At 37.1% G+C, this 20,902-nt stretch overlaps 1 protein-coding gene across 2 annotated transcripts in view; it reads left to right on the forward strand.

Moving 5' to 3' along the window:
- DNAH7 (dynein axonemal heavy chain 7) overlaps positions 1-20,902 on the forward strand; it is a 275,773-nt gene that overhangs the window by 25,572 nt on the left and 229,299 nt on the right. Inside the window, exons 6-10 of one of the 2 annotated variants that reach the window (XM_032860188.1) lie at positions 3,759-3,846; positions 4,873-5,053; positions 6,751-6,826; positions 9,058-9,183; positions 14,098-14,217. In XM_032860188.1, coding sequence (XP_032716079.1) covers positions 3,759-3,846; positions 4,873-5,053; positions 6,751-6,826; positions 9,058-9,183; positions 14,098-14,217 — 591 coding nt within the window. The remainder of the gene's footprint in view (positions 1-3,758; positions 3,847-4,872; positions 5,054-6,750; positions 6,827-9,057; positions 9,184-14,097; positions 14,218-20,902) is intronic. The other variant, XM_032860189.1, reaches the window with a different exon arrangement.

Here is a 20,902-nt window from a genome sequence, read left to right on the forward strand (position 1 = left end):
TTTGCTGTGAATGGAATTATTTAATTTTCTGATTGTTCTTTGCCAGCATGTAGAAAAATCAATAGATTTTTACATAAATATCTCACATCCTAAGACCTCACTAAAACTTGCTTACCAGTTCTGCAGCTTTTTAAAAGCTTCCATGGAAATCCCTGTGTATACAATTATGTTGTCTACAAATATAGTTTTACTTCATTTCTGATGCCTTTCTTTTTTCTCACTTCTCATTTTGCACTTATTAGGTTCTTCAGTATGTTGTTGAATAGAATTGGTGATAGTCGACTTCCCAGTCTTCGTGGAAAACATTTAGTCTTTCACATTTATGTAGATGTTAGCTGTAATTTTTAAGATACCCTTTATCAGGCTGAAAAAGATACCTTCTTTTCCTGGTTGGCCGAGAGATGTTAGTTATCATAAAACGAGTGCTGGATTTTTGTCGATTTCTTTTTCAGGGTCCATCGAAATAAGAATTTGGTTTTTATCCTTTAATGTTTTCATATAGTATATTACATTAAAGGCTTTTCACATTAAAGCTTGCATTCCTGTCACTTAGTCATTATGTATAATCTTTTTTGTGTGTTGCTGGATTTGATCAGCTAATATTTTAAGAATTTTTAGGTCACTATTAATGAATGATACGGGTGTGTACTTTTATTGTCCTGTCTGGCTTTAGGCCTCAAGATGAGTTTGTGAAGTGTTTTCTTTGTTTTCTGAATGGGTTTAGGTAGAATTAGTATTATTCCTTCTTTGACAGAACTTTTTTTTCAAGTAGTCTCTGTGTGTAGCATGGAGCCCAGTGTGGGGCTTGAACTGACAATCCTGAAATCAAGACCTGAACTAAGAACATGAGCTGGATGCTTAACTGACCGAGATACCCAGAGGCCCCTGGATAGACTTTCTGAAGCCATATGAACCGATGTTTTCTTTGTGGGAAGATTATTATCTACTAATTCAATTAGTTAACTTGATAGGTTCAGATTTTCTTTTCAGATTTCTTCAGATTTTCTTTCCTCTTGAGTCAACTTTGGTGTTTTTGCTTTTTAGGAATCTCTTTTCACTCAAGTTGTCTAATTTGCTGGCATAAAGTTCAGATAACTTCCTTATTTTCAGCCATTCTACTAATTTTATCTTTTAGTACCTGCCAGACTACAAGACCAGGATCTCCTAGGCAGATTGGTCACTTTCCTGCATGAATGATGGGCCATGTGTTTTCAACCCCATTTTATCTGTCCTCTCTCTTCTTTTCATGTTTCAAAAATTTGTTGAAATATCTCCTCAGCTGATGACTCTCTAGTCTCTTTACAAGGTTGGTTAAAATTACTACCATGTTCACAAGGAAACGTGAAAAAGGGGATGTTTTTGCTACCGTCTTGACTCAAAATCACTATTGATTTAATAAAGAGAAAATCAATATAGTTTTTTCATTTTCATGAAATAAGGTACACCATATTTTCTCTTTAATCAGGTAAAATATCTCCTATATTGATTTATTTCTGAAAGGAATATTGTTCTGCTGGAAAGAGCGTGGCAGTTTGGACGCACATGTGGATGGGCAAATCCTTATTTTTTTTACTTAGTTAACTACATGACAAGGAGGAAGTTACTGAATCCGAAATTCAGTTTCTCATCTGTGAAGTGGGAATAATTTCTCTGTCTCATCTAACAATAGGTGTGAGGATTAGAGATAATGTATGTGAAACTATTGAGGGGCTAACTAGGTGATCAATAAAAAAGGTTTTTATTATTACTGTTTCCAGCAAGTAGAATCTTTGCCTGTAGCCACAGAATGATTGACTCCTAGAGTTTTAAAGCTGAAAGGATCTTCGTGATGACTGCAAAAACTTCTGCAGCTGCCCCCATAGCCCCCAACCTTCTCCATCTTCCCTTTCTTGACCGTGCTGCACTCTTTCAGGCAGGCATTACTCATACGGAGGATGAAGCTTGTTATATTCTCCGGGTTCAGCAAGGTAAATAACATGGGCATTTCTGCCTTTAAAAAACATCAAATTCTACCAGTTATTGGGGTCATACACTTTAGGGTGGCAGAGTCTGTATGCAGGTGTCCTGATTCCTGAGGTCCATTACTGTCCCATTAGTAACACTTTACAATCAAAATAATGAGAAGGCTACTTTTGTAGTTAGAATAGTCAGCCCTTCTCATTCCAACTACAGAATACCTTGAAGATCTTCCACTGCTGCTTTTATATTCGTATTCCCTCATTTTATACACATTGATGGAGCACCTACTATGTACTGAATTAAACTGAGACATTACTGGAGACATTGCATTGGCTCTTTTCTCTTCCATATAATGGAAAAGAATGTGAAGTTCACAAAATATTTGATTCCTGGATTTGCAAAAGACAAAGTAATTTAGAAGATGCATCCTGGCATCTTCTTAGTATCGTGTCTCAGACGGATATTCAATAAAACTCCAATCTTCACTCACTAGACTGTTAGTGGGAGGGACTGTTTTGTTACACAGCATCTCTGACCTGTAACCCCAGATGAAGTCGGGATCCAGAGCCTGATGCATTCAATGATGAGGAAGTTAAAGCTATCCCAGAACAACTTATTTTTCGTGAAGATGTGACCTATGTCTTTCTCCACAGTAGTGCCCAGAAGAAGTCACAAAATGTGGCCTGTAGGGTCGCCTGGGTGGCTCAGTGGGTTAAGCATATGCCTTCGGCTCAGGTCATGATCCCGGGGTCCTGGGACCGATCCTGCTCCTTCATCGGGCTCCCTGCTCAGTGGGGAGCCTGCTCCTCTCTTTGCCTCTGCTGCTCCCCTTGCTTGTGCTCACACTCGCTCTCTGCCCCTCCTAAAGTGGAGTCTCTAAAAAAATAAAGACTTGATTTTTAAAAAATGTGGCTTCTATAGAGTTTGAATTTAATTACAGTTATCAACATTGTCCATTTATAGACAGGCAGTAATAAATACATGAGAACATATAAACTGTCACTCTTTGCTAGCTTATATACTGTATATCTCTAGATAGCTGAGAAATGATCTTTTCAAGAATGTACCTGTCTTTGGGAAAACTAAAAATCTTTTCCATCAGTGCTCTTTTGAATCCCTTATTTATAAATAACCATACACATTTTAGCAATAATGCAAGAATACTCCTATAACTTTTCAAAGAAGAGAGAGCTTGAGTTTGGAGTAATGAGGAAGAATAGATAAAGCTCATCAAGAAGAATGTAGCCTCTGGATTTGGTCTTGCAAATCACTTCCAATAGAGCTGTCTTTCTATAAATAAAGAGAAAGTGTTCTGGGTGGAATGTGGTATCAAACAAATATATGTTATATGTACTATTAATAAAATGTTCAACAATTCATTTTTTCTTAAGATTTAGTAGAGACAGTCCTGGTGTTTTGACAGTAGACCCTTAAACAACTTAGGGGGTTATGGACACTGACCCTTGCCACAATTGAAATCTCACGTATAGCTTTTGACTCTACAAAAATTTAACTACGAATAGCTTGCTATTGACCAGGAGTCTTACTGATAATATAAGCAGTCATTTTATACATATTTTTTGTTATATGTATCATATACTGTATTCTTACAATAAAGTAAACTAAAGAAAATATTTAGAAAATCATAAAATAATTTACAACACTGTACTGTAAAAGAAGTGTAGGTGAACCCACACAGTTCAAACTTGAGTTGTTCCAGAGTCAACTGTATATCCATTGATGTATATTCTAACTGCCCTTTTGTGTGATTGAATATAGTGTGTTTATCATTTTCTTAGGCAACAAGATGCGGGGTTAGACTCACCTAGTCCTGATGAAAGCACGTTTCCCAAACTGACCACTTCTGCAATAGAGAAAGACATTTTGGTAATGGGCTGTCTCTTTTGTCAGTATACTTGAATGTAAAGGAAGCACTTAAAGATGCCTTTAAACTTTTGAGCTTACCCTGTGCTCCTCTCTGGTGTAGAAGTAAATATGGAGTTCCACAAAATTGCTCTATGGGATTAATGGGGGGAAATCATTTTCCCTCTTGCCATCTAAGACAACAACGAAAAATCTCGTTTACCAGCTCCCTTTGTTAGAATGAGCCTCAGTCTTGTAAGCTTTTATACGTCTTTATTCTTCTATGAGAAATTCTCTTAGTTATATAAAGTATACTTTACAGAGCATATTAACCTACTTAAAATATAATTATTCTAGTATTTTGAATACAGAAGAATTTTTAAAAATATAAATATTGAAGACTCTAACATCACTGATTTGGAAGTATTTTGAAAAAATACTTGGATGTTTAAAATTTTTCTAATGAGTGACATGTAAAACTTTATGAAAATATACCAAAGTTAAAAGTCTGTTAGAGAAATACTAACATGTCTTAAAATGAATGTTTATGTACACATTTAATAGTAGCTGTAAAATTATAATATGGACTATTGGTCAATTGGAGATTTCCTCAATCCTGTCATAGATTTCTGAGCTTAATGTATAGGGTTACTGATTCACTTGTAGCTTGTAAGATTGACTTGATTATCAATAATAAAAGGATAAAAACTATGACATTTTCACACATTTATAAAGCACTAAATTCTACTTCATCATGGATTCTTCTTAGTACATCATATATTTGGTAATATAATTTGATATTTTACATTATAGTTATGAACTGAGATGAGCTTTAATTTTCATGAACTATCCTTTTTTTTTTTTTAAATTTAGGGGATCTCAAAAAATGCCTCCATGAATTACACAAAATACTTTTTTATGATTTGTAAATACTTTGCCTAAAGTTTTGATTTTGCTCAGTAGGTGTTTTTGTTTTTTTGTTTTTTGATGAACACACTTCTTTCACTACAGAACTAAACACATTTATATTTCTCCATCTTCTTTATGCAGAGATATTATTATTATATTCACCATGGAATTGATACAGACCATGTAGCCCCAATGGAAGATTCTTGGCTGGAGCATGTATTGAATTTAGTCCCCCAACATCTGAAAGTCCTCACCAACAGCATACTTGCATTATCTGATGAAATGAGAGAAGATTATCTTCTTAGTGTAAAAAAATCCATAGGTAAATCAGTATTTGTTTTCTAATTTGAGTATGTCTTATTAACTGAAAGTTAATACCTATACTTCAAACTATTCATATATTTATTCTGCTTTTTGCATTGCTATTTCATTGCTTAAGATCTTAGGCAAGTTTCATTAATAAAGTACAGCAAAAAAATTTTAAATCCATCTTTTTTTTTTATAGTGTTACATCCACTTAGTAAAAACCAGAACTGAGGAAATTCTAAAATTTAATTATGTAATTGACATTAATATTATTGCTATCATTATTAGAAGGTGATTAATTAAAAATTGTTGTTATGGACTAGGGATTGGCAAACTACAGCTCACAGGTCGAGTCTGGCTTACTGCCTGCCTGTTTTTGTAAATAAATGTTATTGCAGTACAATCCTACGCATTCATTTGCACATGATTTGGGCTACTTTTGATCTATAAGAGCAGAGATGGGTATTTGTGATGGAGACCTTGTAGCTCATAAATTTGAAGATATTGATACTCAAGCCCTTTACATAAAAAGTTTGCTGATTCCTGGTATAGACCACTAGATTCTAAGATTGACTAAACATCAGAATCATTTTCCACGTACTCATTTCTGAGTCCATCTGAGGTAAAACTATAAATTAAATCTATACTTAAAAAGAAATTTCTCCAATTAACTGGGATTGTAAAACTGGTGTAATTGATGCTGTATTCAAAGCTGGAGAAATCCTCATGTTTTGGAGTTGCCTGGGGACCTTTTGGGTAGGAAGGCATTTACTTAATTTAAGACTCTTATTGAGTGTCCTGCTAATGTAAAAATAAAAAGCCAAATCTTTGATTCCAAGGAGTTCATCGTGGAAATGAGGGAGAGGGACAAATCATTAATTACAAAGTAGAGCGGTAGGCTCGAGAAGGAGGGAAACAGGATGTGCTGTAAGGGACAGAAGCTCATGCCTGACTTGGTAGGAAGAACTCTGGAGGTGCCTGAACTGTCTTGAAATACAAACCAAACACGAGACAGTGCTCGCACTGAGAAAACGGTGTGACATGTGGCAGACACGCATAAGAGACTCTTCAGGCTTGCAAGCAGCCATGATGGCAAAGCATAGAGTGCATTTGGGAAGGGGACAGAATCTTAAGGGCATTCAATGCCTTTTTAAAGCATTCAAAGTTAAAGCAGAGTCACCAAAGGATTTTAAGAAGAGGGGTGTTAACATTGGCATTTTAGAAAGAGCACCTACAGGTAGGAAAATTAGAATTAACTGTGGATTAATGACCATAGAAGATAGAAGCAGAAGCAGCTCCCTTTACTGATTTTATAACAGGATTGTTTTTATGCAATTTAAAAGAGAACAAAGCAACATGGTAAGTTTCCTCAGTGAAAGGAAATTGCTATGATTCTTTATTGTTGGCCTTCAATGAAAACTACTTTTGGTAGAATAGCTATGAAGGAAAATGTAATTTTAAAACCAATTATTATTTTCAAATGAAATAACAGGAACCTGTTGTTAAAGAGAGGGAACATATACTCTCAAAGACACAGACATCATGGGTTTTCTCATAAATATTTTTGTTGTCTGATATATGCACAAACTGCTCCATTATTTTAAATAACATAATTTAAATAATTGATTTTAGTGGAATTAGTTTTGCAATTGCTTGGAAATGTGCCATAATTAATATAAGGATGTTTATTAGAACTTTTCAATTTTCTTTTAGTTGATTTTGTTTTGAAAGATCCTAGGGAAAAAGAAGAAGTTAAAAAAACAGCTGAAATTCCACCCCATCGTGCAGAGTAAGTGATTAAGTTTCTCTAAGAATATTAATTATATGACTGTTCCTATGTATGTGTATATATTTATACACTGATTATATTTCTCATATATATGTTTATAACTTATATACTTCATTTATACGACTGATTATTCTTATTAAGTTTGTGTATTTAAGCCCTAATATGTTTTATTTACAAATCCATTGGTAGATGGGTAGACAGACAGACAGATAGATACCTATGTGGTTAAAACATAAGTACCCTGGTGAAAGAAGCTGATATAGATCCTTGTATTTCCATAGCTACTAGCACAGGCTTCAGATACAATAGGGATATAAGAACTTGATGGCAATTGGAATGCACAAATCATACTGGGAACATTACAGAAAATATGTGTGTATATAGAACATATTGCAATTTATTACATAGATTAAAATATAGGACACATAATAGAAAAGTACACTCGCTATATATTTTCCCTAATCCCTAAATCCCATTTAGGAATAAGTCTCTTAAATAGTTTGAAGAACAGAACTTACAATTTTATGATTTAGTAAATATCAGTTTTGCTTCTTTTGTATTATTTAAAAGTGCCCCAGATTGTTTTCCTATAATGGCAAGAAAAAATTATGCAGTCATTTCCAACATATCCTATGTGGAGAACAGCTTTTCTCCTGCGAAGGGACCAAAATCATCTTTTGTAGTTGTAAAGGTGGTATGACTACAACTGAAAAACCGAGTTAAGCTTATACATAATAAAGCAAGATTCAGTGTTTAAAATCATGAGAATAAAAAATTGTAGGCATAAAATATAGAGGTTTAAATACATTCTGAAAGATGAAAATGGCATATCTTTAATGTATCAAGGATGACTATGCATGTCAAAGGAGTTACAGAGTAAATGTCTTCAAATAAGGACCTTAGCATCGGTAATTTTGGAAGTGTCCTTTACACATTAACAGAGGTTAAGTTGAAGGGGATTTCCACAGGTAGGCTAGAATATATATATATATATATATGTATATATACATATATATATATAATTTTTTGTATTGTTATTTTATTTTTTTTCAGTGTTCCAAAATTCATTGTTTATGCACCATACCCAGTGATCCATGCAATACTTAAGATGTTTAAAAAAAAATTTAAACTTTTTGGGGCGCCTGGGTGGCTCAGTGGGTTAAAGCCTCTGCCTTCGGCTCAGGTCATGATCCCAGGGTCGTGGGATCGCGCCCCACATGGGGCTCTCTTCCCAGCAGGGAGCCTGCTTCCCTTCCTCTCTCTCTGCCTCTCTGCCTACTTGTGATCTCTGTCTGTCAAATAAATAAATAAAATCTTTGAAAGAAAAGGAAGAAAAAAAAAATTTAAACTTTTTGTGTCTTGAAATTACCTCTTTCAAGACGTATATGAGAAAAAGTTGGCTACTGTTTCTATTTGATCATTTTGAGTTACTTGTGAACTTGAGCAAGTATTTAAAGGAAAAATAGTTACTTTATGATTCAAGTTAACTTGTGGTTCAAGTCTATGGGGCACCTGGCTGGCTCCGTCAGAAGAGCATGTGACCCTTGATCTCGGGGTTGTAAGTTTGAGCACCCATGTTGGGTGCAGAGATTACTTAAATAAATAAAATTAAAAAAAAAAAGATTCAGGGGTGCCTGGTTAGCTCTGTTGGTTGAGCATCTGCCTTCAGCTGAGGTCATGATCTTGGGGTTCTGGGACTGTGCCCTGTGTGGGGTTCCCTGATCAGTAGGGAGCCTGGTTCTCCCTCTCCCTTTGCTCCTCTTCCCCTGATTGATGAACTCTCTCTCAAATAAATCAATATTAAAAAAAAAAAAAAGGATTGAAGTATAATTTCATGTGTTAATTATTCTAAAATTTTATGGCTTAGGCCATAGAAAGTATGGCCTTTATGTATCTTCCATACATAATTATGTATTTTGTTATTATTGTCAGGGATACATAATACTTTTTATTAAAGTGAAACCATTATTGGGGTGCCTGGGTGGCTCAGTGGTTTAAGCAACCCACTCTTGGTCAGGATCTAAGGGCTGTGAGTTTGAGTCCCAAGTCAGGCTCTGTGCTGGGCGTGAAACCTGCTGAAAGTTCTCTCTCTCCCTCTGCTCCTCCTCCCCCATTCTCTCTCTCTAAAGAAAAAAAAAAAAAAAGGAAGCTATTATTATTCAGAAAGTATACATGACAATGCTTTGTTCTGATTTTTTAGAGATAGTTGATTCTTTTTTCTTTGTTTTCAGAATGGAGGTTCTTCCAAAACCTTGGAGGAAATCTTTTTTAGCTGCAAGCAATTATATTAAGGATCACTTGAACACATTGAACCCTACAATGTTGGCTGTGCTAGATTTGTGGCACGGGACTTTTAAGTGAGTATTTCTGGCCTTCTTGAGCTTCTTTTTATTTTTTTCTTTTTTTTTTTTTAAAGATTTTATTTATTTATTTGACAGACAGAGATCACAAGTAGGCAAAGAGGCAGGCAGAGAGAGAGGGGGAAGCAGGCTCCCCACTGAGCAGAGAGCCCAATGTGGGGCTCGATCCCAGGACCCTCGGACCTGAGCCGAAGGCAGAGGCTTTAACCCACTGAGCCACCCAGGCACCCCTTGAGCTTCTTTTTAAAAGAGCAATAAAATCTATTTTGTCACATCTTAATTATTTCTTTTACTATTTTAACTGCAAATAAAAAAAAAATAACTACAAACTTAACCATCAGTATTCAAACATGGTTTTAAATCAGCAATGTAGAGGTAGAGTAAATCATGAACATTGTCTTTGACCTCTAACTCAATTCTCCCCCTACCATGATCCCATACCTCATTACCATGCAGACTTTAAGGGGTAATCACTCTTAAGGGTCTATAGTGTCATGCTTTGTTTTAAATCCCACAGACCATTAGCTGCTACAGTCATCTAGATGGTTAGGAATCTAGTAAATATGGCACACCTGAATGGCATGAGTTAAAGTTCCTGGGTGACAGCAGGAAGTTAGGCATCACCTCGTAGACCTTGTCACAGTGGGGACGGTATAGCCACACATTGGCAAGTGCTTGGCGCAGTGGAATGTGGATGCTGGTGGGCGCCGTGGAGCTGACATGCTTGCTCCCCAGGCTGAGGACCGTTGATCACACAGTTTAGAAGCTGCTACTTCATGTTTCCCCCCACCCTTGCATGACCTCTTCTAAGGCACTGGTGGGCATCCTAGCAACATGCACCCGTGGACATGGTTTTAGAAAATGCAAAAGTAATACAAATCTATATTCATTTTTCTTAAAGAAGGCCTTCCTTCAGGAACCTCAGAACCTGGATCAGTCCTGCCTTATGCCAGAGGAGGCACCTTGTGTCCCAGGTGGTCTTACCCACCCCCACCCCAACATTTTCAACCTCCACAACTGCAGCCCTGGTAACAAGTGACCCGCTCTCCAGGGTCTCCTGGTTTCTACTGTATGTATTCTGTGGGCAGAAGGGCGCAGCAAGTGGGCACATTTTTCTGCCTCCCAAAACCAGCAGAAGGAAAGCTACTGTCTTTCAAGCTATGGCCGTGGCAGAAGGCAGCTCTTGGCCCCACCCTGGGAAACCCCAGGACATGCCCTAGGGCCACCTCCCCGACCAACTTCTCTGAACTCCTTCCAGAGTTAGACTCTTTAGCGTACCTTTCCAGCCCTACCCCTGACATCTGCTCTAGGAAGCCAAGCTCCTTGCCTGGGCTCTGCCACCATCTGATTATAGCTTCTCTCTTCACCCATTGTCCTTCCTGGCATTCTGTTTTCTCACAGGTAGAATGATTTGTGCTGCCTCCCTCACTCTGTCCCTGTCTGCCTTTTTAAAAACAAATTTTAATTAAATATGCAACTACATATGTAACTTTACATAAACATGTAAATGTGATCATATATACTTTTTAAGTCCAGTCTTTACTTTGCCTGACTTCCCCCAGCCTTTCTTTTACTCATCTCTGCCTTCCTTTCCACCAGCCGAAAGACCCATGATAACCATCTAGTGGGATATCTTTCATTATTTTTATTTGTATTCATATTATCAGATATATATGTGTATCCACACACAGGCACACATATCCATAGCATAAAAATGGCTTTTGCTGGTCAGATTGAATACTGTTAGAACATCTTTCAGCTTTCCATTGTATAATGTGGATTTCTTTGCTTGAATTTGGCCATGATTTAATTATGCATGCAGTCATGAGGTCACACTGTATAGTATCGCTCTCACGAAGGATGTTTTCATACAGTAATGTATATATTTCATTTTTTACAACACCGCCAGTGTTGTTTTCTTTTATATCCATTCATAGATATGGATCTGTATGGAATTGCCAGGATACACTGCATTGGATGCAGGCGGGTGAGGCTGCCGTGCCTAGTATTGTCCATAATGGACTAGACTTTGTTGGCCAATGTCAGGAGGCAAGAGATGAGAAAATGAAGGGGAAGAAAAATGGAACAAAGTTGAGATTAAAAAGAACAGTAAACAATGGATGTGCCCAAACCTGTTGTCCATGGTCATAGTGGCAGAAGTATTAGTAGCAGCAACTGAAGCAAACCTCAGGGCATCTGGGGTGAAGACAAATGAGAAAGAAGCTTTGCAGTCTGTAGGTAGGAAGAGCACTCCATCAATTCCAATGTAGCCCTCGTAGACATGAGCCATTTTCACTCTATGAGAATGTTGAGTGGGGCGGGCAGTCAGCAGCACTGCCTCTCAGAGTAGGAGCCAGCGTTGACTATAAAGGACATCCTTCCTCTAGATGAAAAGTGTTTGGCCTGACTCTCAGCAGGTGTTGAAAGTATAGGACCTCTCTATGTGTGGCAGTGGTATGGAGAATGGTAATGCAAAAGTCATCGAAACGACTGCAAAAATGCAAGAGTGTGGAAAGCTGAAAGGAGATGCTTGTAGATGGAATGTGCAAGTTCATGTCCTTCAGTAGTGAGTTTGACAGAGCCCACTGAATGTCAGAGAGAGCATCTGTAATACAGTCACAGCCTACATTGCAATGGGCATTTTTGCTTGAAAAGTAGTGGGCATATATGAAGATATATGTATAGCTTGTGGGTACATATATGTGGAAATTACCACGGGCTAGGAATTACAGTAGTTGAATATAAAAGGAAGATGTTGGGAACCTGGGTGGCTCAGTCAGTTAAACGTGTGCCCTTGGCTCAGGTCATGATCCCTGGGTTCTGGAATCAAGTCCCACATCTGGCTCCCTGCTCAGCAGAAAGCCTGCTTCTCCCTCTGCCTGCTTCTCCCCCTGCTTGTGCTCTTTCTCTCTCTCTGACAGATAAATAAAATCTTAAAAAAAATAAAAATAAAAGGAAGATGTCTAAGAAAGTGAAGCTTATGTTGCCCACCCTCCATCCCCTGCCTCAGGCAACCACCAATCTGTTTTCTATGTCCGTGAGCTCAGTTTTTGTCATTTTAGATTGCACATAGGAGTTTACAAAGGTGTTTATTTGTCTTCCTCTGTTTGACTTATTTAACTTAGCATAATGCCTTCAGGCTCTATCCATGTTGTCTCAAATGGTAAGCTTTCATTCTGTTTCATGGCTGAATAATATTCCGCTGTGTATATACGTACACCACATTTTCTTTACCCGTCAATGGACATGTAGGTTGTTTCCATGTTTTGGCTATTAGAAATAATGCAATAAACATGGGCATACATTATTCTTTTATTGTGTTTTCATTTTCTTCAGATAAATATTCAGAAGTAGAATTGGTGTGTAATAATCTGGTGGTTCTATTCTTTACTTTTTGAGGAACGCCATATTATTTTCCGTAGCAGCCGTACCAATTTACCTTTCCAGCAACAGCGCGCGAGGATTCTCTTTTGTCCACGTTCTCACCAACGCTTGTTATTTCCTATCCTTTTTTCATATGCGTTTTAACGGGTGTGGGGTGACAAGCTCATTGTGGTTTGATTTGTATTTCCCTCATGATTAGTAATGTGAACATCTTGTCATATACCTGTTAGCCATCTGTATGTCTTCTTTGGAGAGGTGTCTATTCAGATCCTCTGCCCATTTTTTAATCAGATTTTTTTCTGTTGAGTTGTGTGTGTTCTTTATAAATTTTTGGTATTAACCCCTTTTCAGTATATGATTTGCAAATATTTTCTCCCATTCAATAGATTGCCTTTTCATTTTGTTAATGGTTGATTTTTTGTTGTGCAGAAGCATTTTAGTTTGATGTAGTGACACTTGTTCATTTTTTGCTTTTGTTGCCTTTGCTTTTAGCATCAGATCCAAAAAATCATTGCCAACACTCGTGTCCAGGGATGTATCACCCATGTTTTTTTCTAGGGGTTTTATGGTTTCAGGTCCTACATTCCTGTCTTGAATCCATTTTGCGTTCATTGTTGAGTATGGTATAAGATAAGGGTTCAATTTCATTATTTTGCATGGGGCTGTCCAATTTCCCCAACAGAAAATTCTTTTTTTTTTTTTTTTTTGAATTGGGGTCCACATCCAGAATAGAGCCCACAACAGAAACTTCTTAATGTGTAAATCATGTACATAACAAAGATCCATAGCACTGTAGTCAGAAAAGTAGGTGTGTGGGAAACTGTTGTCTAGAGGAAGCACTGTGTTTTCTTAAAAGTCATGAGGGAGACAAACCATGAGAGACTCTGGATTCCAAGAAAGAAACAGGGTTACAGAAGGGAGGGAGGTGGGGGGATAAGATAACTAGGTGATGTGATGAGCAGTGGGTGTTACATGCAAATAATGAATCCTTGAACACTACATCAAAAACTAATGATGTACTGTATGTTGGCTAACTGAACATAATAAAAAAAGTCAAAACCAGACAGGATCAAAAGACTGATATATTAGGACTTAATCAGGTGTGAGAATTCCCCTACTACATGGATCCCTAAAATGCAAGGTTACTTTCTTTCCAGAGTGGGTACAATTTTTGTTTCAGATATGGTGGGCTTTCTTAAGCTTTGAGCTTTACCTCTTTTCCTGTTGCAATTATTCCAATTTGAAAGCAAAAATCAGTCTAAATTTTCTGTCAAATCCCAGTTATTTCAACTCTGTTTTACTTCACAATAATGTTTCATAATCTTATGTTGTGTTCTTATCAAATTTAATTACACTATTTTAAAAATTAAAATTTTAAAAATCTCATGTTCTTAAATATTTAATTTTATTAAACACAGATTTTAATGATAAAACTAAGGAATATTATATTTTTGAGATCAATTAACAAAAATATTTAATGCAAAAAAATCTCCTGCCTTAATTATTGTTTATTTTTATGTCTTGCAGAAAATTACGTTTAGTTGATGTAGAAGAATTTCATAATCGCCAGGATGCATTAGAACTGTCAATATTTCAGACCATTGTCATGAAACACATGGAATCTGCTAAAGAGACTCTCCTTAAAATGTAAAGTTTTAAAATTTCATGGAGGAAAGCACAAATTTAAAAATGTTATTGGCGGGGAACTCTATTTTTTCTATTTGCATTTAGAAAATCTGATTTTAACAAGTTTGTAATTACTTCTGTTCAAGAACTAAGTATAGTGTCTTTAACTGAATTGGTTTGTACTGTCTACCCAGATGTTCTACACAGCATAGATTGTGCAGGAACTAAAATGATTATAATGTTTTTTTCTCTCAATGTCTGGTTTCTGCTTCTGCTCTGTGAGAGGGGTTGAATACCATGGAGAGAATGATTGTCAACTAATCCATTTGCTAGATATTCGACATCTACTATTAATACATTTAAGGCACTGTACCTCTTTCATTTTGCTTTTGGATGGGGAATGAAGGAAGTTTAAAGCACGATTAGGTTCGGAAAATATATTCTTTAAAGGAGTTTACGATCACGCTGAGAGGTTAGACTTATCAAATGGTAATTAAACATCTTGGCTCGACTCTTAAAAATGGAATAGTCACATATGATAATTACCGATGAAGGTGCCAGACAATGTGCTCTGAAACAATACAGGAAAATGTTTCTATCATGGGTTATTGAGTTATTATAAATAGGATGTTAAAATTAGCTCAAATTGCAGATAGCAGAGGGTGTGAAACTCCAGCATGGTTTCATGATTTCCATAAGTTACTTAGAGATACATCCTGATAGCTTAAGATTGCATCTTTATTTTTTTCCTCCAATATTTTAGAATCAAATTCTTTGTCTGAAGTCACTTGAAAGAACTTTAGAATTTTATTTAATATTAGTATTTAGTTAACATAAAAAATAGATGAGAGCTATAGAATGAAACCCCATAATTAATTACAGAGAAGAAAATGACCCCTTAAGGACATAAAACCGATAAATTTTCTTGATCAGTAACTTCGGGTCATAGTCCAGGAATACATTACCACCATAAATTTTGGTAAATTGGGTGTCAAAGTACAGAGCAGAATAAAACCTTTGCTGACAATTTTTGTGGAGGGTTGTAGATTGATTTGCTGTAGCCCTCAATGCTTCCTGATTGATTCTAAGAGGAAAACACTCTGACTGTACTTTAAATAGTGGACCGGAATGTGTTTATCATGGCTAAAAGGTAGAACCAGCTTACCACAATGGAGAAACAGTTAGCAAATGATTAATTACGGTATCTACGCCAAACCCAGATGTCTTCTCTCAGTACTCATTCTCTGCTTCTCTTCAGCATTTGTGGTTTATCACCCCTGCCTTCTGGAAGCTGTTTTTCTAGGTCTCTGTGCCTCTGGTTTTTCTGTTTGTTTGTTTGTTTGTTTCTTAGCTGTACTTGTTCTTGCTATTCTCAAGAGTGGGGACCTCTAGGTGTTTACTCTTATGAGTCTTCTTTATATTCTTGACAATGTCAGTATTTCATCTGTCTTATCTGTCTCAAGATCTTATGTTTTTTGAGCTCTAGGCCCTTGTTGCTAACCTCATACTATATGTCTCCTGTTGAATGTCACGTCAGCATGGAAATATCAGCATTTCCGTCACGGGGGTTATTCTCTCTTCCAAGCCAGCTGCTCTTCTTGTTCTAGACCATTCCCAGGCCAAGCTGAAAACTTTGTGACTTTTTCTATCTGTTGCTTATCGTCTACATCTTTACCACCCCTACCCTGCCTCCAGCCATAGTCAGTGTATTGCTAACTATTTTTTTAAATCGAGGTATAATTCACTCACCATAAAATCACCACTTTCTTGTGTACATTTCAGTAGCTTATAATATATTCAAAGGTTTTGCAGTAATCACCACTAATTCCATCACCCCCCAAAAGAAACGCTTTATCTGTTATCAGTCATTCCCGATTTCCCCTCCAACATGCCCTGACAATCACTAGTACATTTTCTGTCCCCATTCTAAACATTTCGTCTCTGTGGAATGATATAATATGTATTCATTTATGTCTCACTTCTTACACTAAGCATGATGTTTTCAAGGTTCATCCATGTTATAGCATATATCAATAGTTCATTCCTTCCTCTGGCCAAATGATATTTCTTTTTTTTTTTTAATTTTATTTTTTATAAACATATATTTTTTTCCCCCAGGGGTACAGGTCTGTGAATCTCCAGGTTTACACACTTCACAGCACTCACCATAGCACATACCCTACCCAGTGTCCATAACCCCACCCCCCTCTCCCAAGCCCCCTCCTCCCAGCAACCCTCAGTTTGTTTTGTGAGATTAAGAGTCACTTATGGTTTATCTCCCTACCAACCCCATCTTGCTTCATTTACTCTTCTCCTACCCCCTTAACCCCCCATGTTGCATCTCCTCTCCCTCATATCAGGGAGATCATATGATAGTTGTCTTTCTCTGATTGACTTATTTCGCTAAGCATGATACCCTCTAGTTCCATCCACGTCGTCGCAAATGGCAAGATTTCATTTCTTTTGATGGCTGCATAGTATTCCATTGTATATATATACCACATCTTCTTTATCCATTCGTCTGTTGATGGACATCTAGGTTCTTTCCATAGTTTGGCTATTGTAGACATTGCTGCTATAAACATTTGGGTGCACGTGCCCCTTCGGATCACTACGTTTGTATCTTTAGGGTAAATACCCAGCAGTGCAATTGCTGGGTCATAGGGTAGTTCTATTTTCCACATTTTGAGGAACCTCCATGCTGTTTTCCAGAGTGGTTGCACCAGCTTGCATTCCCACCAACAGTGTAGGAGGGTTCCCCTTTCTCCGCATCCTCGCCAGCATCTGTCATTTCCGGACTTGTTAATTTTAGCCATTCTGACTGGTGTGAGGTGGTATCTCATTGTGGTTTTGATTTGTATTTCCCTGATGCCGAGTGATATGGAGCACTTTTTCATGTGTCTGTTGGCCATCTGGATGTCTTCTTTGCAGAAATGTCTGTTCATGTCTTCTGCCCATTTCTTGATTGGATTATTTGTTCTTTGGGTGTTGAGTTTGCTAAGTTCTTTATAGATTCTGGACACTAGCCCTTTATCTGATATGTCGTTTGCAAATATCTTCTCCCATTCTGTCAGTTGTCTTTTGGTTTTGTTAACTGTTTCCTTTGCTGTGCAAAAGCTTTTGATCTTGATAAAAACCCAATAGTTCATTTTTGCCCTTGCTTCCCTTGCCTTTGGTGATGTTCCTAGGAAGATGTTGCTGCGGCTGAGGTCAAAGAGGTTGCTGCCTGTGTTCTCCTCAAGGATTTTGATGGATTCCTTTCTCACATTGAGGTCCTTCATCCATTTTGAGTCTATTTTCGTGTGTGGTGTAAGGAAATGATCCAATTTCATTTTTCTGCATGTGGCTATCCAATTTTCCCAACACCATTTATTGAAGAGGCTGTCTTTTTCCCATTGGACATTCTTTCCTGCTTTGTTGAAGATTAGTTGACCATAGAGTTGAGGGTCTATTTCTGGGCTCTCTATTCTGTTCCATTGATCTATGTGTCTGTTTTTGTGCCAGTACCATGCTCTCTTGATGATGACAGCTTTGTAATAGAGCTTGAAGTCCGGAATTGTGATGCCACCAACTTTAGCTTTCTTTTTCAATATTCCTTTGGCTATTCGCAGTCTTTTCTGGTTCCATATAAATTTTAGGATTATTTGTTCCATTTCTTTGAAAAAAATGGATGGTACTTTGATAGGATGCATTAAATGTATAGATTGCTTTAGGTAGCATAGACATTTTCACAATATTTATTCTTCCAATCCAGGAGCATGGAACATTTTTCCATTTCTTTGTGTCTTCCTCAATTTCTTTCATGAGTACTTTATAGTTTTCTGTGTATAGATTCTTAGTCTCTTTGGTTAGGTTTATTCCTAGGTATCTTATAGTTTTGGGTGCAATTGTAAATGGGATGGACTCCTTAATTTCTCTTTCTTCTGTCTTGTTGTTGGTGTAGAGAAATGCGACTGATTTCTGTGCATTGATTTTATATCCTGACACTTTACTAAATTCCTGTACAAGTTCTAGCAGTTTTGGAGTGGAGTCTTTTGGGTTTTCCACATACAGTATCATATCATCTGCGAAGAGTGATAGTTTGACTTCTTCTTTGCCGATTTGGATGCCTTTAATTTCTTTTTGTTGTCTGATTGCTGAGGCTAGGACTTCTAGTACTATGTTGAATAGCAGTGGTGATAATGGACATCCCTGCCGTGTTCCTGACCTTAGCAGAAAAGCTTTCAGTTTTTCTCCATTGAGAATGATATTTGCGATGGGTTTTTCATAGATGGCTTTGATAATATTGAGGTATGTGCCCTCTATCCCTACACTTTGAAGAGTTTTGATCAGGAAGGGATGCTGTACTTTGTCAAATGCTTTCTCAGCATCTATGGAGAGTATCATATGGTTCCTGTTCTTTCTTTTATTAATGTGTTTTATCACATTGATTGATTTGCGGATGTTGAACCAACCTTGCAGCCCTGGAATAAATCCCACTTGGTCGTGGTGAATAATCCTTTTAATGTACTGTTGAATCCTATTGGCTAGTACTTTGGTGAGAATTTTTGCATCTGTGTTCATCAAGGATATTGGTCTGTAGTTCTCTTTTTTGATGGGATCCTTGTCTGGTTTTGGGATCAAGGTGATGCTGGCCTCATAAAATGAGTTTGGAAGTTTTCCTTCCATTTCTATTTTTTGGAACAGTCTCAGGAGAATAGGAATTAGTTCTTCTTTAAATGTTTGGTAGAATTCCCCCGGGAAGCCGTCTGGCCCTGGGCTTTTGTTTGTTTGGAGATTTTTGATGACTGTTTCAATCTCCTTACTGGTTATGGGTCTGTTCAGGCTTTCTATTTCTTCCTGGTTCAGTTGTGGTAGTTTATATGTCTCTAGGAATGCATCCATTTCTTCCAGATTGTCAAATTTGTTGGCATAGAGTTGCTCATAATATGTTCTTATGATTGTCTGTATTTCTTTGGTGTTGTGATCTCTCCTCTTTCATTCATGATTTTATTGATTTGGGTCCTTTCTCTTTTCTTTTTGATAAGTCTGGCCAGGGGTTTATCAATCTTATTAATTCTTTCAAAGAACCAGCTCCTAGTTTTGTTGATTTGTTCTATTGTTTTTTTGGTTTCTATTTCATTGATTTCTGCTCTGATCTTTATGATTTCTCTTCTCATGCTGGGTTTAGGGTTTCTTTCTTGTTCTTTCTCCAACTCCTTTAGGTGTAGGGTTAGGTTGTGTACCTGAGACCTTTCTTGTTTCTTGAGAAAGGCTTGTACCGCTATATATTTTCCTCTCAGGACTGCCTTTGTTGTGTCCCACAGATTTTGAACCATTGTATTTTCATTATCATTTGTTTCCATGAATTTTTTCAATTCTTCTTTAATTTCCTGGTTGACCCATTCATTCTTTAGAAGGATGATGTTTAGTCGCCATGTATTTGGGTTCTTTCCAAATTTCCTCTTGTGATTGAGTTCTAGCTTCAGAGCATTGTGGTCTGAAAATATGCAGGGAATGATCCCAATCTTTTGATACCGGTTGAGACCTGATTTAGGACCAAGGATGTGATCTATTCTGGAGAATGTTCCATGTGCACTAGAGACGAATGTGTATTCTGTTGCTTTGGGATGAAATGTTCTGAATATATCTGTGATGTCCATCTGGTCCAGTGTGTCATTTAAGGCCTTTATTTCCTTGTTGATCTTTTGCTTGGATGATCTGTCCATTTCAGTGAGGGGAGTGTTAACGTCCCCTACTATTATTGTATTATTGTCGATGTGTTTCTTTGATTTTGTTCTTAATTGGTTTATATAGTTGGCTGCTCCCACGTTAGGGGCATAGATATTTACAATTGTTAGATCTTCTTGTTGGACAGATCCTTTGAGTATGATATAGTGTCCTTCCTCATCTCTTATTATAGTCTTTGGCTTAAAATCTAATTGATCTGATATAAGGATTGCCACTCCTGCTTTCTTCTGATGTCCATTAGCATGGTAAATTCTTTTTCACCCCCTCACTTTAAATCTGAAGGTGTCTTTGGGTTTAAAATGAGTTTCTTGTAGGCAACATATAGATGGGTTTTGTTTTTTTATCCATTCTGATACCCTGTGTCTTTTGATTGGGGCATTTAGCCCATTAACATTCAGGGTAACTATTGAGAGATATGAATTTAGTGCCATTGTATTGCCTGTAAGGTGACTGTTATTGTATATTATTTCTGTTCCTTTCTGATCTACTACTTTTAGGCTCTCTCTTTGCTTAGAGGACCCCTTTCAATATTTCCTGTAGAGCTGGCTTGGTGTTTGCAAATTCTTTCAGTTTTTGTTTGTCCTGGAAGCTTTTAATCTCTCCTTCTATTTTCAATGATAGCCTAGCTGGATATAGTATTCTTGGCTGCATGTTTTTCTCGTTTAGTACTCTGAATATATCATGCCAGCTCTTTCTGGCCTGCCAGGTCTCTGTGGATAAGTCTGCTGCCAATCTAATATTTTTACCATTGTATGTTACAGGCTTCTTCTCCCGGGCTGCTTTCAGGATTTTCTCTTTGTCACTAAGACTTGTAAATTTTACTATTAGGTGACAGGGTGTGGACCTATTCTTATTGATTTTGAGTGGGGTTCTCTGAACCTCCTGGATTTTGATGCTTGTTCCCTTTGCCATATTGGGGAAATTCTCTCCAATAATTCTCTCCAATATACCTTCTGCTCCCCTCTCTCTTTCTTCT

Source organism: Lontra canadensis, unplaced genomic scaffold (assembly GCF_010015895.1).
Source record: "Lontra canadensis isolate GAN:19392208 unplaced genomic scaffold, GSC_riverotter_1.0 scaffold18, whole genome shotgun sequence".
Lineage (NCBI taxonomy): Eukaryota > Metazoa > Chordata > Mammalia > Carnivora > Mustelidae > Lontra > Lontra canadensis.